We start from the raw sequence: 27814 nt of genomic DNA, 5'->3' as shown, positions 1-27814 counted from the left end.
CTTTCAGTGGCCACCATCAACTTTTCCTCTCCAACCCACCTCTCTGCTCCCTGAACTTGCCAAACCAGCTCCTGCCACAGGGCCTTTGCACTTGTGGTTCATGCCGCCTGGAGTTTCCTTTCCCCAGGTGCTTTCATGGCTGGCTCCCTCATGACACTCATGAAAGTTCCCACTTTCAGTACCAGACAGGCTTTCCCCCGATCATTCTATCTAATAGAACCCAGATGCCAACCACGCCCCTCACTCTATATCTCTTATCGTGTTACAGTTTTTAGTAGCATTTATCACCATCTGGCACAATCTTTCTTATTTATGATTTTCAGCGCTTCTCCCTCAACCAGAAGGCAAGCTCTGTGAGGGCTACCGCTCTGGCCTCCGAGCCTAGAACACAGCCTAGTAAACAGCAGGTGCTCAGGGAAGTTATTTTTCAAACGAATATACGAGTGTACGTGAGCTTTATATGCATTACCACATTTCCTCCTCAAATCATCTCTGTCCTATTTTACAGATATATCAAGATGCAGAGCGATGACGCGACTTGTCCAGGGTCACTAAAAAGCAGCGGAGCTGGGTTTCAAACGCACGACTCACCAACCAAGAAAGCAAAATCTTGAGCACTAAACTCATGGACTACATCTTCACAGGAACTAATAACATAAAGTATCTTATTTGCGGAAAAGGCGCTTAAGGCAGATTATAATCATTATGGTCTTTCTTTTTGTAAATGCCTGGTTGAAAACCGTTGATGTCTACTTTTAATGAAATACAGGGTTCGTTTAATTAAATTACACTTGCAGAGTTGGGAGAAATGACAGGCAGCTGCCGTGTAAAGATCAGCCCGGACCCCCTTGGCTCGGGTCTCAGGCTGGCTTTCCCTTCTAATAACTGCTGGGCTACAGTGAGGATAAAAGTTGGGCCCGGGGGTGGGAAAGGAGCTCCCCTTATTGCCTCTGGGCATTTGTGCCTTTCATTTCCTGGACTTGATATGGAAAAGCAAAGTTCCTGGTAAATCCCTCATTTCTGAGCTGCCCTCCTCCCCGCCCTGAGGGCCAGGCCTCGGGAACCAGACACCTTGGCTGAGACTGGAAATCAGATCACTTTAGCTGCCCCTGATGGGCTCTGGATCCTTTCTATGCCCCCAGCCTTCCCCCTCCCTCACCCTTTGGCACCCCGTAACTTTTTAGGATGTCAGCAGTCACAACAAAGGTGTCCTGCGGAAAGACCCGTTTTGGTAACCAGCTTTAGGGCCTCTTTTTTTTTTTTCTTAATTTTTTAAAAAATGTTTTGTTTATTTCTAGGAGAGAGAGAGAGACAGCGTGAGCAGGGGAGGGTCAGAGAGAGAGGGAGTCTCAGACTCTGAAACAGGCTCCAGGCTCTGAGCTGGCAGTCAGTACAGAGCCCGACGCGGGGCTCGAACCCACGAACCGCGAGATCATGACCTAAGCGAAAGTTGGACACTTAACCGACTAAGCCACCCAGGCACCCCTTTTTTTTTTTTTTTTTACATTTATTTATTATTGAGAAACAGAGAGACAGAGCATGAGCAGAGGAGGGGCAGAAGAGAGAGGGAGACACAGAATCTGAAGCAGCTCCAGGCTCTGAGCTGTCAGCACAGAGCCCGACATGGGGCTTGAGATCAAACTGTGAGATCAAGACCTGAACCGAAGTTGGATGCTTAATCGACTGAGCCACGCAGGAGCCCCAGGGCCTCCTTAGATCCATTCACGGTTATCAAATGCGATGCCTCCAGAAGTGTTTTTTGGAAGCAAACCAACCACCAATCAAACAAAACGACTCATCAAACAAACGATTGTTGCGTGTGTGTTGTTCTCACCACCACCCGAGGTCGGTGGTTCCCAGGTGATGTCAGTTTCCTCCTCATCAGGAGGGTCTCGGGGGCAATGCCACGGTCACAGTGCCTGCAGCTGGGGACGGGGAAGTCCACAGACCTTGCTCCAAGATGTTTGGATTCTGACGTCCTCAGTGCCAGCCCCAGTTTCTGTCTCAGAGCAGACCCAGTCCCAGATGAAGGCCCCCTGGGCTGCTGGCCTCTCCTTCCTGCTCCAGACACAGCCTCGGACTGTCCCCAGGGGAGGGAAGTCTTGGTTGCTTTCAAGAGGCACCTGGGGATTTGTGCACACATCTCTTAGCATGAAGCATCTGGGATGGTGCAATCAGTCAACCACTGCTTCGCGCTCCTCGTGAGGCATTGTCTTAAAGAAACTTTGTGTAATGATCGAGGTAGATGTTTGGGACTCGGGGAAGAGGCTTGCAAATGTTCATGCATCAATAGCTAATCAATAGCTAATGCTGGGTTGAGAACTCTTAGTACCTCACATGAGTTTCTGAAAAACTTCTGGTAGCACGGTTAACAGCCAAAAATCACTAAGATAATTAATTAACCTAATTAACTAATTATAAGCAATGTAAATGAGGGGTGCCTGGGTGGCTCAGTTGGTTGAGTGTCCAACTCTTAATTTTGGCTCAGGTCCTGATCTCACCGTTCATGAGTTCAGACCCCACGTTGGGCTCTGCGCTGACAGTGCAGAGCCTGCTTGGGATTCTCTCTCTCCCTCGCCTTCTGCACTCCCCCTGCTTGCTCTCTCTCTTTCTCAAAATAAAAGAATAATAATAATTAAAAAAAAAGCAATGTAGGGGTATCTGGATGGTGCAGTCGGTTGAGCATCCGATTTTGGCTCAGGTCATGATCTCACGGTTTGTGGGTTCGAGCCTTGCGTCGGGCTCTGTGCTAACAGCTCAGAGCCTGGAGCCTGCTTTGAATTCTGTGTCTCCCTCTCTCTCTGCCCCTCCCCACTTGTATTCTTTCTGTCTCTCTCTCTCTCTCAGAAATAAATCAACATTAAAACATTAAAAAAAAAAAAAGCAATGTAAAGGAATCCAACTAGTAGGTCCCCTAAGAAACTACTTTCTGTGTGTTTACAAAATGTCTAGCACGAACGAATGTCTAGCAGATCAGGGTTTTTTGTCCTTGGCACTGGCTGACATTTCGAGCCAGACTGATTTATTTGTCTTGGGGGCATCCCGTCCTCTGCAGGGTACTGAGAAGCCTCCATTGCCTCTGGATGCCAGTAACACCCCTCACCCAGGTGTAACAACTGAAAAAGTCTTCAGACTTTGTCATGTGTCCCCGGGAAGCAAAATTATCATCAGTAGGGAACTGCTGCTCTAAGTCATTAAAGAATAATGAAAAGACTTAGTCATTTGTGTTCAATCAGCTTTGTGTTTATAGAGTGGGCAACCTTATTAATGAAGCTAGCTTTCTAACTGATGATGAACTACATTAAATGAAAATCTCAGGGCACCTGGGTGGCTCAGCCAGTTGAAGGTCTGACTCTTAAGTTGAGCTCAGATCATGATCCCGGGGTCATGGGATGGGGCCGCCCCGCACTGGGCTCCATGCTGAGCGTGGAGCCTGCTTAGGATTCTCTCTCTCTCCCTTTGCTCCTCTCTTCCTCTTCTCTCTCTCTCTCTCTAGAATAAAGTAAAAAAAACAAAAACAAAAACAAAAACACCCTATCTCCCGATGAGCTGACTGAAAGGTGCCACTTTCCTGTCCCAAAGGGCGGTGTGTTCCAGCAATTCAGAACCATCAGGGCAGCCAGACACCTGCCTGCCAACCTGTGTGCAACCCGAGCTCTGCTCTTCCTAACTAGGTGTGTGGCTTTGGACTCATCCCTGTGCCCGTTTCCTATCTGTGTGACTTGGGGGTAATAACCCCAGCGCCGGTCTCCTAAACGGATGAGGAGTCAGTAAGCAGATGAACAGAAAGCACTTTAGCTGGGTGCCAGGGTGGGGACGCGGGGACACCCCTCCTGGGCCCCCCCTCCCCCCCACCGTGGGCTGGTCCTTCTAATTCACAGAATCGCTTCTCCGGGGCCTCACTGGCCACGCTCAGCATCGCATCCACTGTCACCTGAAGGAAAGGCCAAGGGAGACACAGGGTGGGAGCCTGACCTGGCATTTTGAGGTCCCAGCCCTCCCCGGTCACGGCCTCGAGCCAGGCTGGTGTCTGGCAGGGACCCCGTCTGGGCTTGCAGGCCTCTGCAGCAAAGGGGAGACTTGCCCCCGCCGGAGACGGGCCCCAAACACACGCCTGGCTCTTCCTCCGTGTGTATTAGCCTGACATCCCTGGCTTCGGGCCAACGCGCCTCCACACCAGTTCTGGGGCCTCTCTCCCACCTTGAAAGAAAAAATCACAAACACGCAAAACCAATCAAAGCCATCACGCCCCGCAAGCCAACTGGGCCTTTAAAAAAATCACTGCCAAGTAGCTGTTTACAAGCTGAACAAATAATTACTCTGCCACAAGGCAGAAAAGTATTAATTAAAGCTATTCATTAAACCAGCCCCACCCATCTGTGGGCTTTATCTAGTGGAAGTGTCAGCCAGAGGTTAGGGACGGATTAGCACACAATGGAAGGCTCTGCCAGTTAAATCTCCTCCTTGTGGTTTGCTTTTAATAATAAAGTTGTCATTAAAAGAAAGAATTTAATGATTTTAATTGGGTTTAATTACTTGGAAACTCCTGGAAAACAGATCGGCTTGTTTAACAAAGGAAGACAAGAAAATGATGGCTGTGAAGAAAAAATAGTTTGATTCGCATGTTCAAACAGTGAAGTTTAAAAAAAAAAAACACCACCACCCGACAACTTGGCTTCTTTGGCAGCTTCACAGGAGAACACAGAAAACAGAATGGATCTTCTCAGCTCTGCAAATGGGTCTATTCGTGCCGCCAAGAACGTCACCCAAAAAGCCTGTAGGATAAATCCTGTCACCACGGAGTCACAAAAGAGCCAAACTGACTACAAATGCTTGAATCATGGTCAAACCTAAGAGAACAAACAAAGGTGTCTAAACCGGTTCCTCTTCGGGGGTTTCGGCCAAGGACTCCGACTCCTCGGTTTGTTTTTCTCCTCTGGAAGAAATGTTCTTTCCGCTGGAGGTACCTAGCGGCTTTTAAAGCGTTTTTTTTTTTTTTTTTTTTTTTTCCTGGGATGTAACTTTAAAGCCAAAAAATGATAGAGAAGTAGATCTGGAGGCGGGGCAGGGGACCAGTTGTCCTGATCTGCCCAAATTGAGGGGTTGGCTGGGACTTGGGACTCTAGCGCTACAGCTGGGAAGGTTCTGGAAGGCCCCTGCGAGATGGTCACCCTAAAGTGAGTGAGCCGCTGTCCAGGACCAAGGGCCATCTGATGGCACGGGAGGCCAGTGTGTTTGTGGAGGTTCACGCAAGTACTTAGCCACACGGCCTGCCACTGCCTCGGTCCCCCAGCGACTCATCCTCGGCGCTGGGAGCCTTCGTCTTATAATTAGCAGCGATCACGCTGCCTCAGCATATGGTCCACAGAGAGGACATTCTTCTACAACCGGCAACCGGCTTCTAAAGGCGCGGTTCCTGGAAAGACGTTTATTTATCTGTTTATTGTTATTTTTATTAAGATACTTATTATTCATTTATTCTACAGACTGTTTGCTACCTGTGGGGTCAGGGCCAAGCACTTCTCATGTATTAACTCATTTAACCCTCCCCAGGGATGCTAGGAGGTATTACAGGTCTGGTGTAGCTCCTGCTACAGAGAGAGGTGGAAACTGAGGCACAGGGGGGCAAAATGACTTGCCCGAGCTCACGTGGCTAGGGAGTAGAGCTGGCTTTGAACTTGAGCAGTGTGGCTCAGGAGCCCATGTTCTAGACGAGAGGTGAACTTTTCTAGACCAGGTGAACTTTTCTAGAAAGGGCCAGAGAGCAAATATTTTAGGTTCTGTGGCCCAGAGGGTATCTGTTGTGTCTCAACTCTGCTCCTGCAGCACAAAAGAAGCCTTTGGCAATATGTAGATGGACGGGCATGACTGTGTTCCAATAAAACTTTATTAAAAAAAAACAAACAACAGGTGGCGAACCAGCTTTGGCCCACAGGATGGGTATAGTCTCCCACAGAAAATGAAACATGAAGGTATGCTGGAGGGTGAGAGAGGAACAGAGAGGGCAGGATGGACTGACTGTGCGTCTGCATGTTTGGGGGAAGGAGAGGTGGGGTGGGCAGGGAAGGTCTCTCTGAGGAGCTGAGGGAAAGACCCAAATGAAACGAAGGAGCCGGCCACGGGGTGCTGAGGTAGCAGGAACGGCAAGTGCAAAGGCCATGCGGCAAGACCGAGCTCTGTGCTGGAGAAGCAGCAAGAAGGCCATGGGGTGAGTGTGTTAAGCGGGAGCAGCAGGAGAGAGCCAGGCGGGATAATCAGAGGAGACCGTGTGGAGGATCCGAACTTTATTCAAAATGTGACTGGAGACCAGGGAGCAGTTTCGAGCAAGGAGAATGAAACAATCTGACTCATATCTGAAATAGACCACGCGGGCTGCCTTCACGACACTGTGTCATCTCATCCAGCCAGAGACCCAGGGAGACACACACGTACTGTTATTATACCCATTTCACAGATGAGGACGTGAAGCTCAGCGAATCCCCACCATACTAACAGACAGGACTCAGCTCTAGGATGGTCTCAACCTCAGCCTTCCCTCGCCTGACACTCAGCCCCAGAGCATGTGACACCAGCTGCTTGGACCATCATCTCTCAGCCCAAAGGTTTGCTTTGAGTCGAGAATCCGGAGAACGGGGGCATTTGGCGGGAGCCGAGGCTGGCACGGTTGCAGTCTGCAAAGAAGCCACCCGACTTACGAGCGCTGACGGGGTGTCGTGGCGTGACCAACAGTGCTAAGTGTCCTGTCCCCCCACCCCCACCTAACGAGTGGGAGAAGGGTAGGAGCGAACAACTGTTTTGAGGAGCAAAATCAATTTCCCCTTAAATGGTGACAGAGCGCTCAGCATACTGTCATCTGGACGCCCAGCATCTATGGAGGGGCCCTGAGAAGGAGGCAGAGGTCACCACACGGGGCTTCTTCCAGTCCTTAGGGCAACGTCCTCACAGACGTCCTGCAGAACACAGGGCTCCTCCTCCCGCACATCCCAGCCTAGCTGTCAAGATGCAGCATTGCTGAGAGCAACGGAAATTCACTCATCCATCCTTTCATTTATTCCTCAAATATTTACTGAGTGTCTTTTATGTGCCAGGCGCTGTTCCAGGCATTGGGATACATCGGCAAACAAAACAGTCATATAAACGGATAAAACGAGATTTGTAGTATGTTTGATGGCAGGGATGCTGTGTACAGCTGCACAAGTTGTGCACTGCATAGCTCTAGGGGCATCATTCACACAGATCGCCATGAAAGGGGCACCTCCTCGAGTTGAGCAGTGCACGTTCTGTACTTCCGTCAGGCGGTGGTAAACGCTACAGAAAAAAAAATACAGCCAAGAATCTGTGTCCTGTATGTGGGCTATGTAGGAGGTGTGGCAATTTCATACAATGGCTAAGGAGGTACTTGCTGAGAAGATGGCATTTGAGCAGATTTCCAGGAGGAGAGGGAGGAAGCCATGTGGGAAGAGGAGCATTTCAGATAAAGGGAGCCAAGTGTTCAAAGGCCCTGAGGTGGGCATGTGTCTGGCAGGTCTGACTACCACTGAGAAGGGGGAAGGGAGGGGTACTAAAAGAGAGCATAGAGGTAATGGACCAGACCCTTTGAGGCCACTCCTAAGGGCATGGACACTGGTAACTTGCCAGATTACACATCATCTTCAAACATTTACTGAGCACCTATTATGAGCTGCGTAAGGCCAGGAGGCTCTTGGCTTCCATGTGGCTTACGACAGATGTAGAAGTGAGTGTCTGCTGTTCTTTTCTGCCCAGCACCCAGCCCACCTTCTGCTAATGCATCAGGAGTATTTTTGGGGAAGCCAGAATTTCACCATGCTCTATCTGTGTAGTTGTGAGGGAGCTAACCCCACCGGCCCCCGGGGTGACGGGTTCAAGCCAGGTCAAGGAAGGATTTGTCTGCAACTTGGAAGGAACTACTGAGCAAGAGGTAGTCTCTATTCATGGGGTTACTGAGCTGGTAGAATGTTGGTCTTATGCTGCTATGGGCCATTTTTGCCACCACAAATGAAAGTAAAACCGAGTTCCGCGGACATTGCTTGAGGCCCTGGATCCAGCCATGCCTGAAGCCAATATACCCCTGAACATTTTGGTTACAGAAGTCAGTGAATTCATTTTTCTGCTCGAGTCAGCTTGAGCTGAGTTTCTGTTACTTATAACTGAAAGCAAATCGATTTGATGGCTAATTGTGGGGCACATCGAATGTGCTAGGAAGTAGGGATATAGGCACAGTCAGCATCCTTGTGCTTTAGGAGCTGAAGTCTAGCTGGGTAGAGAGACAAGTAATGAGGTGGTAAAACATCTAGTAATACATGCGGCAGAGGGGGCAAGTGTAGGGTGCGAAGGGAACACACAGGAGGGATGCCTACTTCAGGACCGTCCAGGAAAGCTTCCTGGAGGTGGAGGCATTCAGGATAAGACCTGAAGGCTATGTGAGCATTAGCTGGGCAAATGGGTGGCAAGTGAGAAGAGCATTCCTGGCAGAGCGAACAACGTAGACAAAGGCCTGGGGTTTCTTGGTGCAACGGCTGTAGCCTGAAACATACACTTGGAAGTCTCAGAGCTGAGGCAGGAGAGGATGGAAGGGGCCAGGTCTAGATGGGTCTGGAAGCAGCCCAGGGGGTTTGGACTTCACTCTGGTTTTTTGTTTTGTTTTGAGAGAGAGAGAGAGAGCGACAGAGGGTCCAAAGCAGGCTCTGTGCTGACAGTAGTGAGCCCCATGCAGGGCCGGAATTCACGAGCCATGAGATCATGACCTGAGCCATAGTCGGACGCTTCACCGACTGAGCCACCCAGGCGCCCCCTGAAATCTCCCAATTTTAAATGCTGCAACTAATTTTAAAAATGCAACAGAAAATATGGCCGAGAGTCACTCCCCTCCACTGCCGGCATGATGTCAGGCATAGGGAGGGACTGGGTTGGATGAAGGTTTGAAAGTTGGTCCTAGAACTGGGGGCTTTCGGAGGGGCCGCTCTGGTCTGGTTCCTTCTCGGCTGCTTACGAGCTCGGTGGTCTGGGCGATGTTCTGTTTAGAACAGGGGCCGCCACATCTGCCCACGTGGGTTTGTCTTAAGGACCCAGGGTGTGACTCGTGACCTGGTGCCACGCACGTGGGGGGAGGGGTTTGCAGCTTTCATCCCTCTCATTGAAGGCTTCTGGGTGTGGGGTTACATGCTACAAACTGAAAGTCACCATAAAAGTAATTACTTTTTTTTTTTTTTTAGCTCTTACACACATGAATTTGACAATGAACGAAATGCGCCAATTCCTCGAAAACCGCGAACTACCCAAACTTGCCCGAGATGAACTAGCAGCATTAAAGGGACTGAATTCACGGCTAAAGACCTCCCGAGAAACAAAATCTCCAGGCCCAGGTGGTTTCACTGGGGAATTCCACCAAACATTTCAAGAAGCATCAGCACCGATTCTCCACGATCTGTTCCAGGAAACAGAAGATGAGACGACCCCCCCCCAACTCATCTCACGAGGCCTCTCTTACCTTGGCCCCAAAAGACAACGAAGAGATGATTTAAAAAAAAAAAAACCCTCTACTTTTTCCAAGTAAGAAATGTTGATCTTTCCCCCATGCCAGGCGGTCGTGTCCCCTCGAAAGTACCCCCGGTGCCCTTCGGGAAATGTCACCTGATTCTCAGATGAGTCTGAGGTCAGGGTGCTGGGAATGTGACTCCAGTTTTACAGGTGAGCAAACACCTCTCTGGTTCATAACTATTTTCTTCAGCTCAAAAGAAACCCCATACCCAGGAGGCTGGGGCTCCCTGTTCTCCACTCCCCCTTGTGTCTGGGAAGCGCCCACCGGCGTTCTATGCGTTTACCGACGCCACATGTTTCGTATAAATGGAATCACATCATGCATGTCCCGTGTCGGGCCTCTTTCACTCGAGGTAATGTATTTTAGGGTCCGCCCACGTGGGGGCACGATTCGTACGCCATGCCTTCATATGGCTGAAAAATATTCTACCGTACGAACATCCTACGATGTGTTTATACGTTTGTCCATGGATGGACGTTTCCAAAGATTCTCAAGCCGCGCATTTCTACTTTGAACTAGACCCCATGGGGGCACCTGGATCACAGCTTTCCCCCTCTGCCACCAGAAGGATCTAGAAGTTCCTTAATTCACAGAGGAAGTGGGGGCAGCGGGCGTGGTGGTGGGAACCTCTTATTTTCCCGTCAAAGTCAAGCCCGCATACGACCCGGCTCCCACCTTCCTGCCATTCGCTGCACGACACCCTCCTCGTCCCAGGCCCCCGGGAATTCCGGGCTCTCTGGACAGCTCAGGAGCCCTATTGTTGGGGAATTAGTACCGTAAAAAGTGCAGGTGGGGCGGAGGGGGAGGCGGCTTTTCAACCTGCTAGTTAAGTGTAAGGGAAAATTGGTCCCATTATGAGGTTTGCAGGGTGCTTAGGGTTTTTTTCACTCCTTATCATTGTGAGCACCAACCCCTATATTTACAGAAGACAAAGAGTATCTTGCTTGAACCCGGCCGACAATCTGTTGTAGGTTTTGCACAGGAGATTTAAATCCCTCTTATTATTACTACTTCCCCCTGCCCCCTCGGATCCCCTTTAGCATTCACTGAAGGGTAGAACTGAAGAAGCGGGGGGGGGAAAAGTTGGCAGAAGAAGTCTCAGGAAGTGGCCGGCGTTTGTTAAATCTGTGGGCGGGAAATCAGGGGTCTTAACCAGCTTGAAGCCCCCCCCACCTAAGCTGATTCTGCAAGGAAACGGTCTCTCTCCAAGTAGCAGAGAGCACAGGGCTTCAAAGACAGTCTCTGCTAATGAGCATTTTTCTGACAGCCCCAAACCATCTCTGAAATATATTTTATGTTGGAAATAATCCTTTTTAATGTTCTAAAATACATAAGGCGCTTGGCATGGAGGCCAGCGCTAGCTCAGGGAATCACTATTCCAGGGGATTAAATCTACAAAGGGTAGCACCTCCGGCCCACGGCCCCTCCAACCGTCATTCACCTCTAGGACATCTTTCAAAGCCTTTCCAGCCTCTTCCTCACCCACTCCTGCCAGAATGACAACCACAGATGTCTGCTTCGTGCCCTTATGGGTGGACGGGAGCGGCTAACTAAGTCACCATCCCTCGTCCTAAAGAGAAAATAATCACGGCTCGAGAAGGCCAATCAAAGTCCTCATTTCTTTATTAGCCACAAAGACGAAATACCTTTCACTTATGCTGAAAAGAGAGCTGGAGGGGGAAAAACAAAGATTTAAATACAAGGTTTAACCCCCAGTGGGGGAAAGAAATCTCCGACTTCCTCAGAAAATCCTTTCCAAATTGTATTCATCTTGACTTAATCCACATCTACCGAGTGAATTAGGCAGTATTTATTTTGAAAATCCATTTTATAGAGTCCCAAGGACTCTGTTTTCCTTGGGCAGGGCTGACTCCATTCCAGAGCCGGAGGCCACTGCGAGGGCCCCGCCAGGCCTTTAAACTCCCAAGGTGCTCTCCTCACATGGCTAACACAGTGTAAATAAACACAGCTGAGCCCGGAGAAATTGGAAGGTTTTCTCATTAAAGAAATAAAATAAACAGATGTCCTTAAGCACTTTGGCTTGTGTTTGTCAAAGGATGGAAAGCTCTAGATGTCTGAGCGGCAGAGGTGAATTAGAGCTACATCTCAAGGTAGATGGGGCAAAAGAGAAAGAAAAGGAAAGATTCTGTGGTCCTCTGAATTAACTAATAGTTCTCCGGGGAGGGCCCTTTTGATTTGAACCGTAGCAACTTCTACAAATAGTTTTTAACTGCTGAGTCATAAAACCGGGGTTTTTTATTTCTTCTCAGTTTGTAAAGCAGTAACGGACAGGCTGAGCTGTGTATCGCCGACTGGATCTGATTGAATCCTGATGGCACTGTGCTGGGTATTGGATTCCGGAATCCGGGCCGGAATCACGTAATAACACCCGCTGCAGGGCGGGGGAGGGCTGTGGCTGGTCGGAGGGGGTAGAGGAGGCACGGGAGGGTACGTGTGGAGAGCCAAGGTCTGGCCAGGCCTGCTCTACCCAGCCTCTTCCAGACACACAAAGAGGCTGGCAGGCTGGCTGCCTCCACCACAAAAGTCGTCACCAAGTTCATGGCTGACGTCTTGCTTCACAGACAAATGTGTGAAGGAACCGCTTGGGAGTCAAGTTTAAATGTCCATTCTGGTTCCTCTGGGACCCGAGACTCTGCGTTTCTAACAGCCCCCTGGTGATGCCGGTCCCCGGACCCCACACTTTAGGTCGCCAGGAGGGCTTGCGGTGGTTACAATAGGCAATGAGGACTTGCCATTCCCGTAAGAACCAATCATGAGAAGTCCGAACATTCAGACCCCCTCAGGGTCTCAGGTTGGGTCTCCCCCCAACGCAGACCCTGAGTCTAGGATTCAGGGCCAGCAGCTTATCTGGGAGAAGCTCCGAGAAGGTCCGGTGGCCCAGGAGGGAAGTGGGGGTGGGGGTGAGCTGTGCGTGACTGGGGACATCTGGGAGGCTGGAAGAACACCCCCAGAGCGTCACAGGTACTTGTGGAGGGAGGCCGTCGTGCCCACAGGATTGGGGAGGGCTAGGGGGTGGGGGGAGAAGGGCAGGGCATTAACCGTGCTGCTAAACTGAAAATTCCATCCTCGACACTGACTCGTGATGCTGTGATGGGATTCCATCACCAAGCAATCCCAGTGAGAAACGAGCCACTTTGGTGGCCCCACGGCCAGCCCGTGGTGTTGTGAGCCATCGAGAGGGTGTTCAGACCTCTTCTGGAAGGTCAGAGAGCGGACGCTGGGAGCAGAGCACCGCCTCCCTACCAGCTGCTGGAAGGGGGGAGGGGGTGCTCGGGGGAGGGGGCTAACCCACGTGGAGTGCACGCAGCCCCCACTCACAGGAGATTCCCTAGATAGACAGGTCACCGGGGAGGGGACGGCCTGTGTCCCTGAGACCCGACAGCAAAGGCACAGTTTAGAACCACCTGATGGACCTGGAGGTCGCCGGAAGGAACCAGGGGCCAGCCGTCTCTGCCCCCACATGTCCCACACACCCTGGGCACAACCTGGCATGGGGGGTGTCACACAAGTAAATGCCTCTGGGGACGAAGGAGGAGAGAGCTGCTCAGTCTGCAGTCTGGGCAGCCCGTGGAAGGCCCCGTCCAGGGAGGGAGGGGGCGAGGGGCCCACATCCTGGCAAAGGGTCTCCATTCTTCAAAAACTCAGGTCTGGTGTTACCAGGACTCCCTGGTTTTTAAGAGAAGGGAGACATCTAGGTTTTTTTAAAAATCCTTTTTCCTTTAATGTTTGTTTATTTCTGAGAGAGAGAGGGAGAGAGGGAGAGAGAGAGAGAGAGCACACACGCAGTCAGGGCAGGGGCAGAGAGGAGGGTGGGGGACTGAGGATCCGACATGGGCTCCATGCCGAAAGCACAGAGCCCGATGCGGTACTTGAACTCACAAACCGTGAGATCATGACCTGAGCCGAAGTCGACGCTTAACCGACTGAGCCCCCCAGGTGCCCGACGCATCCAGATATTCATGTAAATGATCCCGATTTTAAAATACTGGCCAGGAGCTGAGAACTTACAGAAATGCCAGGGGCCAGACTAAACGTCTCTTTGGGCCGCATTTGGCCTGCGTTGCCCATTTTTTTTTTTTTTTAATTTTTTTTTTTTTTTTATTTCTAGAGGAGAGAGGAGACAGCGTGAGCACGGGAGGGCCAGAGAGAGAGGGAGTCACAGACTGAAACAGGCTCCAGGCTCTGAGCTGGCAGTCAGCACAGAGCCCGACGCGGGGCCCGAACCCACGAACTGCGAGATCATGATCCAAGCGAAAGTCGGACGCTTAACCGACTAAGCCACCCAGGCGCCCCCTGCGTTGCCCATTTGAAACCTCGAACCTCTTCAGACTGAGCAGGGCAAGGCCCTTTAAGGGCATGGGGTGGAAGGAACCCCCGGATTGGATGGGATTCTGCTCAGGCAGCAGGCATCAAGGGCCACCTGGCCCCATCCCAGGTCCCCCACCTGCCAAGATGTCCCTGGCCCCGAGCCTGCCCCAGAGGGCCACTTGCTCCATACTCCTGCTGGGCCAAGCTCCGGGTGAGGCCAGGCCAGGCCAGGCTGGCACCCATCACCTTGGCTCTGGAGAGATGCTGATCAACCCCTCTCCTGTCACGTGCGTGGCCCTCTGTTCCCTCAAGGGCAGGCACCCTGCAGTCTCATTTCTGCAGCGACTGCAATCACACGTGCTTAGAGCTCCCTGCCCACAGGCCAGTTATTTATTTGTTTATTCCACAAGTATTTGTCAAGCAGGTGTGCCAGGCGCTGCTGGGAGCCAGGGGATGAAGCTATGAGAGCATCAGGCCCAGTCCGGGGCTCTTGGAGTTCACGGTCAAGCAGAAGAGTTCGCTCCATTGGCCTGAGGACATTCACATGGAGCCCTGGGGACGCAGTTTAGGTGTGTCCCTAAGAGCAGTGGGCCACATCCTGGCTTTTGTCCCTTCCGAGCTGGGTGACTGCGGCTGAATCATGCCACCTCTCCTCAAAGCGTCAGTTTCTCCAGAAATGGGTATAAGAGGAGCAATCGTGCCTTATAGGCTTGTGGTGAATCCAGACAGAGAGAACGTGTAAAGCTCCGGCAGTCCCTAAAGGGTGCCTGTCACAGCGCTGTCCGTGTGGGTGGGGGGCTGGGGAGGGGGCTGGCTGTCTTCCTCGTGGGGAGGGGGAGGAGGAGGTGAACATGGGATTCGGGGCATCCGTTAGTTGCTGGTTTCTCAACCGGAGCACCATAGACACTTGGGGTCAGAGAAGTCTCAGTCGTGGGGGCGGCCAGGCACTGCGGGATGTTAGACGCCAGCAGCAAAAAGGTTATGGCACCTGCCATATGTCCCCTGGGGGCCAAGACCCCTCCAGCTGGGAACCAGAGTCAGACCCTAGGACTGGAATTAGTGACGTGGAAGGATCGAAAAACCGCAGAGGGAGACGCGTGAGAAACACGGGTATTTACATATTGCCGTTTACGTGCCTGACACAGATGCACACAAACAGTATGTATTTTACAGAAAAACAGAATCTACATTAAACTATGGGGAGGGGGAGGAGGAAGATCCCCAAGGGTCTAAAAGGAAATACACATCACACCCCCGTGAAACCAGAGAGGGGCCTTGTGGGCCCGGCGAATACGACAGCCCAACGTCTGCACGTGCGGCCCAACTTCCAAAACAATGGTGTTCACAGCAGAGTGCTTGGCATGGAGCAAACGGCACAAAAACTAGGAGAATTTGTTCATGAGGCATTTGCTAGTTGGCAACAGAGGGTGAACAGGTCAGGGAGAGAAATGACAGCTCTGAGGCCCAGCGCTGGAGAATAAGGAGCCGTGTTGCGTTCTTTATTTGCGGTTGGTTCTGGCTTCGAAATATATCCAGACTCCCCTCACTCCACCCGGACCACTCTGGTCCAAACAACCGGCATCTTTCACCTGGACTCTTGCAGTAGCCTGCTCATGGGTCTCCCTGCTTTCTCTGTTGCTGCCCTGTGGTCTACTTTCCCCAGGGGGGCGACCAGAGGGATTCTTTAGATGTATAACTCAGATCCTGTTCTCCCTCTGGTCCAAGCCTCTGTGGCTCCTACTTCAGAGTAAAAGCCCGGTGAGTTATTACTCTCCTCCTTGCTTGCTCTGCTCCAACCACGTTAGCTTCCTGGTTGTCCCTAAAACCCACCAGGCAAACTTCTGCCTCAGGGCCTTTGCACTTGCTGTTCCCATTGCTCTTCTACTACAGTATCTGTTCCTCTACTTCCTTTAAGTCTTTATTCAACATTCAGCTTCTCCATGAGGCCTCCCACTCTGGCTGCCTTTTCTAAAATTTAACTACAGTCCCTCTCCCCCAAAATACTTCATATACCTCAAAGAACATCATCAACCAAGGGAAAAGACAACCCATCAGGTGGGAAAAAAAACATTTGCAACCCACATATCTGCCATTGCAAAATACTGCAAATCACATGTGTACCCAGAATATATAAAGAACCCTTAAAAATCAACAATAAAAAGTCCTATCAACCAATGAAGAAATGGGCAAAGAATCTGAAAAGATATTTTTCTAAAGAAGGTATCACCAATGGCTCAGAAGTACATGAAAACATCCTTAGTCATTAGTCAACGTCATTGGTCATTAGGGACGGGCCAATCAAAACCATTGTAAGATCCTACTTCACACTCGCTGGGAGACTATATAAGCAAAAAAAATGCTAATGAGTATTGGGGAGGAGGTGGAGAGATGAACCCTCACACACCGCTTAGGGGGACGTAAGATGGAGCAGCCACTCTGGACAACAGGCTGGCAGATCATCAAGATCTTCAACCTGGAGTTACCGTATGACCTGGTGATCCCACTCCCTGGTACACACCTAAGAGAACTGAAAACAGGTCCGTGTGACAGCTCACCCTCATATGTTCACAGCAGCTTTATTCATACCAGCCCCAAACCCAGCTGTCCGTCAGCTCAGGAACGGACAAAGCGCGGCACATTCCGCACCATGGAGAATCACGCGGCAATGAAAAGGAATGGAGAATTGGCTCAGGCAGCAATCTGGACGGATCCAGAAAACATGATGCTAAGTGAAAGAAGCCAGCCACAAAAGACCACACACTGTCTGATTTTTTTTTTCTAAGAAATGTCTGGAAGGGACAAATTTATGGAGACAAACAGTAGATTCGTGGCTGCCAGGGACTGGAGGAAATTGGGAGTGCCTGCTCAGGAGCGTGGATTCCTCTCTGGGGTGATGACAATGTCCTACAATTACATGCTGGTGAGAGTTGTGCAACTCTGAGATACTAAAAACCACTGAATTGTACAGACTGAAACGTACAGGTATAGCACGTGCATTGTATCTCAAGAAAGCTGTTATTAAAAGACACACAAGCAACGGGTCTGAGAGTTGAGTTTCCTGTTGGTACTGAGCTGTCTGGAAGGCAAGGCACAAAACGAGGGGGAGTCGAGGAGTTGGGGCAACCTACTTGGGATTAATCCCCCTTAAGAGTCCCTTCCCGGCCACAGGTGGAGAAAGGCTCCCCATGACCACCTTGCATCTGCCTAATCCGGGCTAGGGAAAAGAAAAAAAGTTCAGGGCCTCCTGGGAGCTCGGTGGGAGGGGAGAGCTTGGGGGAGAGGCAGCAGTTGCTGGCTTGCGCCAGCTCTCCAGGGCATTTCGAATGGATCCACAAGATGGGGGGAGGCAGAGCTACCAAGGGACGCTCTGGCGCTGAGCACTGGGTAGGAAGAGATGGAAAGGAAGTGGAGAGATGACAGCCCCGAGCAGCACATGTCTCTGATTGGGAACAGGAAGAGAGCCCAGATTCTGTTTGAAAATTCCAACACTCTGTTTTGAATCATGCCTTAATCATCTGAGCTCTGTTGGTGTTATTTCCTTAAGTAAACAGCAAGTTACCCCTTTGGCTGGGACCACAATTGGCATGACTTTTGCTTCCTGTACACTGCTAAGTGTCATGGCCACGAGCAAAGAGCTGCTGGTCCTTGGCATGGATGTACAGGGTGTCTTGGCCTGTACCTGTCCTCGCCCTCTTCTGGAAAGAGCACTTCAGTTCCCCGTTGGGAAACGTCCCCTCCCCATTCCGTCCATTCGGCTGGGATGGAGCTTACCCGCTCCTCTGCTCTCTCTGGGCGTGGGCTCTTGATCTAGGCTGGCTAATCAGAGCCCCATAGGTTGGGCCGATGAGATTCAAGCCTGAGAGTTGTGCTGGAATTTGGGAAGTAGGTCTCCTTTTTCAGATGGGATTGCCGACAGGGAGATGCTATATGGAGAAAGTCGGCTGAGGGATGCAGAAAGACCAATCCCTGAGAATGCTGCTTATGCTCCTGGATCCAGCCCAACCTGAATTCCAAGTATCTCTGAGTTTTTCAATTATTATGATCCAGTAAATTCCTTTTGTAGCTTAAACAGTCTACAAAGTGCCTCAAATTGAGTCCCGTTTGCTACCAGCTATTAATGAGCTCCACATAGCTGGAGCTTCTGGAAAAGCACCAAGAGAAAGAGTTGTGGGCCAAAAATCAAGGATACGTATTTTGTTTCTATTATGAATACCTTGATTACATAACCTCCCTGTGCCTCAGTTACTCTGTCTGCAAAACGGGGTTCATACTTCTGTTCCTCTAGGGTCCTCTACACTTCTCTCACTTCCAAGTTTATTGCTGTAGCCCAGATCTCTCTTTGGAGCTATAGAGCTACAAATACAGTTGCCTTCCAGGCTCTTTTTCCTCAACATTTTTCTCTTTCATTGTTCTTCCTCTTATTACATGCTACTCTGTGCTAGGAAACGCTAGCTGTCCTCCAGTATCCCTTCTCCTTTTCTCCTTCTCAGAATAACAGAATCCCTGAACTTTAATGGTGCATGTGACCAAGACTACATTTTCCAGATTCCCTTGCAGCTATATGTGGCCACGTGATCAAGTTCCAGCCAATAGAGTGTGAAGAGAAAGGAGAAGCACACATTCTGCGTCTGGCCTTTAACAGAGAGGCGGAAAAATAAAGTAAAGAGGGGTAAATTCTCCTTTTCCTGTTCCCCTTTCTCACTGGCTGGAACGTACACATGGGGGCGAGGATGTTTTTATCTTGCCGGTGAGGACAACCTCTAGGAAAGGCACAGAAGAGGGCCTTGGTGCCCAGTGTTGTATAGGAGACTTATGGGCTCGAACTTATACCTGGGCTGATAGCTGGATGAAGTCACCTATCTTGTTTAAGCCATGGTTACTTTGGGTCTCTCTCGGAGTGGCTGGCTTTAGCAAACAAAAACGAAAACAAAAACAAAACAAAAAAAAACCCCTCCTCATCTCGGGGAGGGGGAAGGAGGAGGGGGCCTGGGCAGAGAATTCTAGAACAGGAATGAAGACGGCATAGGAGGCTTGGATGCTCCAAGAGTTTTCCCTGGACACCCAGGGTGCACAAAGACAGGCAAGTGAGCCTGAAATAAGACTCTTATTCTCTCCTGGGTGATCTTACTCTCTCTGGGCCTCAGTTTCTCCTTCTGTACTATGGAGACTAATTGGCCATGCTGGTCTCGTAGGTCCCTCCACCTCTGACCTTCTGTGGTTCTAAAATTCTAGGAGAGATGTTGAAAGTCGGATGCCAGTGCAGCCAAGGGAGTCCTGTAAGTGGGTTAAACAGGCTGAGGGGGGCCCGTGGTTGGCGTGAACAGTGTACGGCCCCCCTCCCCCAAGAGGCCGGGCGTTTCTCAGCTCCTGGTGATTGCTGCCACATGGGAATGCAGGATTGCCAGATTTTCTAATTTTTTAAGGAGAGCTGGAAATCTAGACTGTTTTAGTCTGTGCAATCTCCTGATTTTTAAATGTTGGCGACAAATTCACATTTTTTTGAACACTCTAGGGGCCAAACAAAAATGTCTGCAGGCTGAATTTGGTCAGTGGCCACCAGCTAGGCATTTTGTGTTTGGATACTATTTTCCTTCCTTCCTTCCTTTGACAAATATTTATTTGATGCCTTCTTAGTGGGGGAAAGGGGCACTGTTCTCTGCACTGGGGATAAAGCAATGAAGCAAACAGGCAAAAAAAAAAAAAAAGTGTCTATCATCATGTAGCTTTTCTAGAGGATCATCCTGACTTACTCATGCAACAGATATTTATTGAGCAATTCTGGCCCATGCACTGTTTGGCTGAGTAGGTAAAAAAATGTTCTCGGGCCCTGCCCTCATGGTACATATAGCCTAGAAAGGAGACAGACAGTGAGTGCATAATTATAGATGAAAAACACAGTTATGGGGAGAGATGCACTTTAGATAAAGGTTAGCCAAGTCCTCTTGAAGGAAGCTACATTTAAAATGAGAACTGGGGGCAAGTCGGTTAAGCATCCGACTTTGGCTCAGGTCATGATCTCACAGTTTGTGAGTTCAAGCCCTGCGTCGGTCTTTGTGCTGACAGCTTGGAGGCTGGAGCCTGCTTTGGATTCTGTGTCTCCCTCTCTCTCTCTGCCCTCCCTTGCTTGTTTTTTCTCTCTCTCTCTCTCAAAAATAAACATTAAAAAAATAAAATGAGAACTGAAAGACAGGTAAGATTTAATCTAGTAAAAAAACATGCTAGAACTTTCCAGATTATAGCAGAGGCTTCCAGGGTGCCCCTTCCCCACGTCCGCTTAGCTGTGGCCATTCCTGTACATGCAGAGGCTTTCAGTTGTTAGTGTCGTGATTCCCTGCTGTGCAGGGAGGGAACATCCTAGGGAAGCCCTCAACCTACGATGGAAGGGAACTGGCAGAAAAGTACCCCAGCACCCTCACTCTTGGTGGGTCAACTTGGAGGCGTGTTCTACAGAGTCTCCCAGGGGTCCCCAGTGGGACTGAGCCCCAGTCCCCTGCAGCAGTGATGACTTATGCAACCTGTACTGGCTGCCTTCCTTTCCCCCTCTGCACCCGACGCTTCCTGGGAGAAGCCCAGCAGAGATGGGAGGGTGCGTGGCTGGCTTGAGGGCAGAAAGCAAGTCAGGATGAGCGGCAGGAAACGGGGCTGCAGAGCAGCTCGTGAAGAGCCTTGGGAGGCTGGGGTCAAGGTTTGTCATTGGGGAAGCCACCGACCATTCTCCAGCGGGGAAGGGACAGGACCAGGTCAGTACTGTAGGATGCTTCCGCTACAGGTGGCTGTACAGGGCAAGACCGATGGCTGGAGGCGACGGTGGCCGGGCTGGGGAGAGGCAGCTGGCAACGAGGGCTGACGAGGCTCCGGTGGCGTGGGCCCTGGGCTGTGTCCTAGTCCTGAGGGTGCCCACCGTTTGGTCTCAGGACTGGTGCCGAAACACGGACACAAAAACCATCCCCACGATTACACGATCCCGGAGAACCCACCTGCCACCCGCAGCTGCGGAACTTGACAGTGGGCTATCTCTGAGGGCAAGAAGAGCGAAGGCACACCTTTCAGGGGACAGTGACTTTACCGGCGTGGTCAGAAAACGCAGAGAACGCCCAGGCCTAGCGGGTAACGCACCGCAAGAGCCCCCTTCGGAACGGCTCCACTTTTTGCAACGACTGCCAGTGCGCTCTGGGGTTTTCAGCAATTCCCGACTCTGCCACCCTCTCCCTGAGCTGTGCTCGGTCCAGGAACGCACGCCAGATTTCCCGCAGGCCCTGCTAGACATATTAACGGCATTCCTACGTGGCAAGAGATTTCTGCACCACCAACACCATTTTTATATTCTTTACAACATAATGGCAGATGATAAATCTATCTTGCTAATTACACATCCAGCTTGTTATAAGCCCCGTGAAAAACACGAGCAGCTGGAAAAGCCATGAGGTGATGTCAAATCATATTTCTGGCCTCTAAACAGAAACAGAAATATTTTCCAGGCGCTGGTGAGTCTCATGGTTCCTACCCAGGCGGGGAAGCAGCTGCCAGCGGGTCGCTCGCCGCGGACGAGAGGACAGTTTGCCCGCTGTCTAAGTCCCTGCCCCTCCGCCCCCACCTGCCTCCCTGAGGGGATGGCATCCGCACCCGGTTTGCCGGGAAGCCCTCGGGACAGACAGATGCACGGCGGGCTTTGGGTCTTAGCAGCTGGGTTCATTTCGGTATCACGGCCTCTTCCATCCACCACCGATCAGCCGATAGCATCTGCCCAGAGTTCGAACCGGCTGGTCCCCCGATATAACTGGTCGGTGAGACACTTGCAAAGCTGTTGCGAAGGTTCACGCCAGAGCTGACAAACTGCCTCCCCCTCGTCTCAGAAAAAAAAAAAAACAAAGACGGAAGGAGGATGAAATTCATCTGCCGGAGACACGAAGATAAACAACAGGGAACAAGGAAAATGCTTTACCTCGCTTTTTAGCTAAGATTACTGGTTTTTTGGCCGCGGTGTATCCTCGCCCTCTTAGGAGGGATTCAGCTGAAGACTATGAGCTTATATCCGATCAAGGGGATGCTGAGCGCTTCTTGGGTTGGAAGAAAGGCATGGGGGACGGCAGAAGGGGAAGCTAATTAAATTTTCACATGTCGAGGGAAAATTCCATAGGAGCTCTCAACCCAGACTGACCCAGAGGGGTAGCTTTTGTTGGAGTAGCTGCCTCATAAACTGCCCCCACAATTCCCAGGACAAACCAGCTGGACGGACGGTCGTATGGGGAAAAAAAAAAAAAAGAGAGAGAGAGAGAGAAGACACAACATGGATTCTTACCTTCCCATATCTGGAGGCAAAAGTCCCGGTGAGTAAGGAGTGAAAAATAATTATCGTTTCATCCAAATCCCACACGAACACACGCTGTGATGAAAGAGAGGAAGAGAATGGAGACAAATGGACTCGCTTGCATCTGACTTAACGTCTGCAGAGATTAATTCCCTGGGAGGAGAAAGAAATCTTGAAAAACATTATCTTTAAGTTACAAAACATATGACTCACTGATGTGTCACTGGGTCCCCATCCAACCTCAGCCGTGTAAAGTGTATTCTGATGGCCAATTCTGGGCTCCTATCAAACCCTCGATGGTGGAACCAAGAAGCCAGTTCCTGCCTTCCACATAAAAGGTCGAAAATGGAGGAGCTCAGTCCAAAAACAACAATAAAAATCATATAACTCATCTGAAAAAATGAAGTCCTACCATTTTACATTCACCCGCTCACCCTGAGCCAGACGACTTCTAAACACTCCTGTTTTTAGCAGTTTGGGCCATTGCCTTCATAGCTCTACGTAACACACTTATGCCTTTTCACTTCCTGATTAGCCAACTTTAGACAATAGCCCTTGACTTAGTAATGTGAAAGATGAGGGTTTAGCTCATGTCAATCTCCCTCGTTTCTCCAGGACTGCACACTTTTCACACACGTGAGCCCCTCTGCTTCCAAGTCTATCTACTTTGGACACTCTCCCTGGCGGAAAGTAAATCCCACACGGAAGATTGTGGCTGTTGGGTCCTCACCCTGCCTCCACCTCCTCCCCTCCACGCCATTTGGCAGTGTTAGGCTTTCTTTTGCACCTCAAGTGTGGATAAACCGATCCGTGCATGTGGTTTCATAGCTGTACTTTAATCTTCTGTGCTCTGTCTCTACGTTGATTTTCAAAGTTAGTAACGAGAGAAGGGCATTCACATCTTGTGATCGCTGTTCACTGCAGAGCCAAGTACCATGCTGGGGTTCGCCTCCTTCTCTGGGTGTACAATGTCCTAAGCCCAGAGCCACATTCAGGAGATTGTTCCTACCATTATGGTCACATCCTTCCCTGCGCTCCTTCCCAATTAGAAACCATGCCGTATGCCAGTTTGCTCTACATAGGAACCATGCCCGTCTGGAATAACTTTTTATTTTTGTGGGAGTTCATGACTTGCTTTAATTTTTTTCTTGTTTCTAATGATGTACTTTCATTAGAGTCTCAAATTCGGCCACATCTGCTGGATCAAAGATGTTCATCCTCAGTGACAGAATGCTCCAATGTGGCCTGGATTATCTTCAGGCTTGCTGCAAAGCCAGCATCCTGACCCTTTCTTGCACTGCATCTCCGGACAAGATCAACTGTTTCCTGGACCCTAGGTCTCTCTCTTGGTTTTCTTCCTTGTTTCGCTTGAGTCGATCCTGAAGCTGCTTTTTCTGAAAGGGTGTCTGGAAAGTAACTGTGCAGAATTCCTACCTTTCTGATCTATTGTCCTTTTGCTCTATGGTACCTGTGGGTACAGAATTCCAACGGGAAAATCATGTCCCGTGGATGTTTGAAAGAATTCCTCCATTATCTCGTAGTGTCCGGTGTGACTGATGGGGACTGTCATGTTTCATTGATCTTTAGTCCTTTGTAGGTTTTGCTTTTTCACTCTTGTGGATATTTTATTTTTATTTTATTGTTATATATTTTTTCCGGTCCATCTTTAATTTTACTTATTTATTTTTAATATCATTTATTGTCAAGTTAAGCTACCATACCGTGTGTACAGTGTGCTTTTGGTTTTGGGGTTAGATCCAGTGCTCATCCCAACAAGTGCCCTCCTCGATGCCCATCACCCATTTCCCCCTGTCCTCTGTCCCCACATCAACCTTCAGTTTGTTCTCTGTATTTAAGAGTCTCTGATGGGGGCGCCTGGGTGGCTTAGTCGGTTAAGCGCCCGACTTTCGCTTAGGTCATGATCTCGCGGTTCGTGGGTTCGAGCCCCGCGTCGGGCTCTGTGCTGACTGCCAGCTCAGAGCCTGGAGCCTGTTTCAGTCTGTGACTCCCTCTCTCTCTGACCCTCCCCTGCTCACGCTGTCTCTCTCTCTCTCCTAGAAATAAATAAAAAAAAACATTAAAAAAAAAAAAAGAGTCTCTGATGGTTGGCCTCCCTCTCTGTTTGTAACTGTTTTTTCCCCTTCCCCTCTCCCATGGTCTTCTAAGTTTCTCAAATTCCACAAATAAGTGAACACATATGATATCTGTCTTTCTGACTTATTTTACTTAGCATAATACCTTCCAGTTCCATCCACGCTGTTGCAAATGGCAGGATTTCATTCGTTCTCATTGCCAAGTAATATTCCACTGAATAGATACACCACATCTTCTTTATCCATTCATCAGTTGTGGACATTTGGGCTCTTTCTCTTGGATATTTTAAGACCTTTCCTTTACACACGCTGTCTTCAGATTCCATGAGGACAAACCTAGGTGTGGTCTTTCTTCATTCATACTGTTCAGCACCTATGCATTTTCGATCTTATTTCTCATGATTTCCACCTTTTCCACCATGTTCTCTCTTGCTGGAATTCCCGACAGTCAAATTAGACCTTTTAGATTGATACTGCTTATACTCAAAAAAATTTTTTCTAGAATTTTGTCTTTTTGATCTGTGTTCTGGGAGGTTTCTTCCAACCCTTCTTTTAAACTTCTGATTCTGTCATTTAAAAATTTCCAGTGACTCTTTCTTTGTCTCTGAGTATTTCCTTCCTGACAACCTCCAATGCTTGTTTTATGGATGTAAGAGCTCCCTGGATCTTTTTTTTTTCTTAAATGTTTTATTTATTTCTAAGAGAGAGAGAGAGAGAGAGAGACAGCGTGAACAGGGGAGGGTCAGAGAGAGAGGGAGTGACAGACTCTGAAACAGGCTCCAGGCTCTGAGCTGGCAGTTAGCACAGAGCCTGACGCGGGGCTCGAACCCACGAATCGTGAGATCATGACCTAAGCTAAAGTCGGACGCTTAACCGACTAAGCCACCCAGGTGCCCCTCCCTGGATCTTTATAAGAAAACTGCTCAGAGTTTTCTGAAGTTCTTTTCTGTTTTTTTAAATTACCTGTCATGTAGCCTATTAACTTATCATGGCCCTTATTTTCCACACTGTTGCCTTTCCTCATTTTCCTGGTGATCACGGTCTTTAGGGGCATAGGGCCTGATTGACTGTGTATGTCGCTGGTATTGGCACCTACCTACTAGGTCCGCCATCTTGAATGGGCCACCTTGAAACCTCTCTGGAGATGAATGGCTGATTTTAACACATGGGCATTTGCCATGCCTTTAACAGTAAAGAGAAGGGTGGCCTCTAGGAGGAAAAGGTCAGTCAGTGCAGGGGTTTTCAAAGCAACTGGCAGATCTGAGGATTATTTTGTGAGTTGTTTTGGTCTCATTGTATTTATGTGTGTGCTGGGTCACAGTACTAACTATGATTATTATTATGGGTCATGGTAAAAAAAAAAAGAGGTTTTAAAACTATTGTTTTTAAGGACGGCTTCTGGGTTTCAATTGCCAAGTCCTAATTTATCTGAACTCAGTTGGATCGGGAAGTCACGATGGCTCATTTGGTTAAACGTCTGACTCCACCTCAGGACATGATCTCAGGGTTCGTGAGTTCGAGCCCCATGTCAGGCTCTGTGCTGACAGCTTGAAGCCTGAAGCCTGCTTCAGATTCTGTGTCTTCCTCTCTCTGCCTCTCCCTCGCTTATGCGAGCGAGCTCTCTCAAAAATAAATAAACTTAAAAAAAAATAAATGAACTTAGTTGGTAAGGGAATTAGAACTTAAGAGTTTGGTAAGGGAATTAAAAAAAAAATCAGTGAGTATTTTCAAACGGAATGCAGACGGCATCCATTTAGCTGCTACATAGCCTCGGAAGAAGAAAGTCTGTGCTCTCCCTACAACTCTACCCCCCCGTCCTAGACCCTGGGTGGGTAAGTTCCCGGTGGCCGTGCTGCACTGACCCTCCTCCCTGGCCCATCATGGTCTGGGCCGGGGAGAGCCCCAGACCCAACCGGGTCAGAGGACTTTTCCTTGGAAACTTGAAGTTAGAACCCAGAAAGACATTCATCATGTTTAGTGGCCACTGGCGGCCGCACGATCTGAAGGGCAGGGAGGGCCAGTCTGTAGAGAGCACGGAAAAGAGGGATGAACGATGGAAACCACCCCACACTTTGCCAGGGCCTGGTTTCAGTCCGAAACGGAGGGAGGCTGGAGGCGGCAGAGCCCAGGCACCAGTGCCTGCGGGCGCCGCTGAGACACCACGGTTGGGGATGTCGGCACCTTCCTGCGGCGCGGAGGGAAGGCGCAAACGCACTTCCGGGCGCCGTCCACCTTCCGGTTCCGTATCCTGCGGACCCTCCGCTCTTCCCCGCCCTGGGTTCTAAGAGAATCTTCTGTATCCCTAAAATAGATTCTGCTTTTCCACTTAAGCCAGCTCAAGTGGGTTTCTGGCACCTGCAGTCGATGGATTTTAACTAATATACGCTCAGAATTTCCCTCCTTTCCACTTCGCCACATCGTCTCCCTCTCATGGGCTTCAGTCATTAGCAAAACTGCCGAAGACTTAGGAGGTGCGACCCGTGCAAAGCCCGCATGCTGACGTTAAGCACAGAAGTGAAACACAGCTCACACCTTTTCAACTGCTCTTGCCCAGTGGTACCTTCCTCTGGAATCGAGAAGCAGATGTTTCCAGAATCATGTCGCCCCGTGATCTTCGACTTCCATGCCACCCCCACTGCCTTCTCAGTTTAGTGGAAAATGACTCTCCCTCCCCACCAAGAGCAGAAGCCATGTTAAGTGACTGAATAATGAAAAAAGAAAAAAGACATTCACGTGTGTGCCGCTCTCTGTGACTTCCACAGATCCGCGACTGGAAGCTGGTGGAAATCCTCAGGAAAAGGGGATGCAGAAAACTCAGGGACAAGCTGAGGCACACAGAGTGTCTTCCAGCCGTTGGCAAAGGCCTAAATCCTGCAGAGGGGACGGTGCGAAGCCTCCTCGGTCTCGGAAAGAGAGGGCTCTAAGAATTAGAGGAAAAGCAGGAACAAATCCTGTGGCCTGAGTCTGGTCCCATGGGCAGTGGGAACGCTTGCTCTGTGGTAGGTCTGCAGGGGTCAAGTTTTCAGCCTGAGTGGCTGCTGGTATACCTCGGGAGGCCGGCCAAGGGGAGGAGACAGTGTGGTATTCAGAATATGCAACACCTTCTAAGAGAGCTGGAGCGACGCTGGCCCTGTTGGGTACCACAGCTCTACCAGTGAATGCTGGCTGACTAGTTCAGCTCTACTAGTGAATGCTAACTAGTACAGCTCTACTAGTGAACACTGGCTAAATCTCAAATGCCCTGGTGGTGGGTGTTTGTGCTTGGCCCCCAGCATTCATCCCTGTTTGATAAGGGGACCCTGGTTTTCTTTTCTGCTGTCTTGGTGGGACTGTCGATCAAGGGCAAGCCTAGCACCCGAGTCAGGCCGGTGGATGCCCTGTCCTCGGACTGAGACGTTGAGTGAAGCGCCACTAGAATCTCACATGGCTTATTCTTCACCAGGGGCCGGCAGCCTGCAGCTGCCCTCGGTTCCTTCGTCTTGGCTGGTTACTGTTGTTTCTAACTTTGGTTCGATGACTTTCCCT

At 49.9% G+C, this 27814-nt stretch overlaps 1 protein-coding gene across 2 annotated transcripts in view; it reads right to left on the bottom strand.

Moving 5' to 3' along the window:
* EYA2 (EYA transcriptional coactivator and phosphatase 2) overlaps positions 1-27814 on the bottom strand; it is a 268108-nt gene that overhangs the window by 62840 nt on the left and 177454 nt on the right. For both annotated transcript variants that reach the window (XM_039249361.1, XM_039249362.1), the window contains exon 9: positions 22188-22271. In XM_039249361.1, coding sequence (XP_039105292.1) covers positions 22188-22271 — 84 coding nt within the window. The remainder of the gene's footprint in view (positions 1-22187; positions 22272-27814) is intronic.

This window comes from Hyaena hyaena, unplaced genomic scaffold, assembly GCF_003009895.1.
Source record: "Hyaena hyaena isolate Hyena2069 unplaced genomic scaffold, ASM300989v1 scaffold_335, whole genome shotgun sequence".
Taxonomy (NCBI): domain Eukaryota; kingdom Metazoa; phylum Chordata; class Mammalia; order Carnivora; family Hyaenidae; genus Hyaena; species Hyaena hyaena.
Note: the sequence above shows the minus strand (reverse complement) of the source record. Positions and strands in the feature narration are given on the sequence as shown.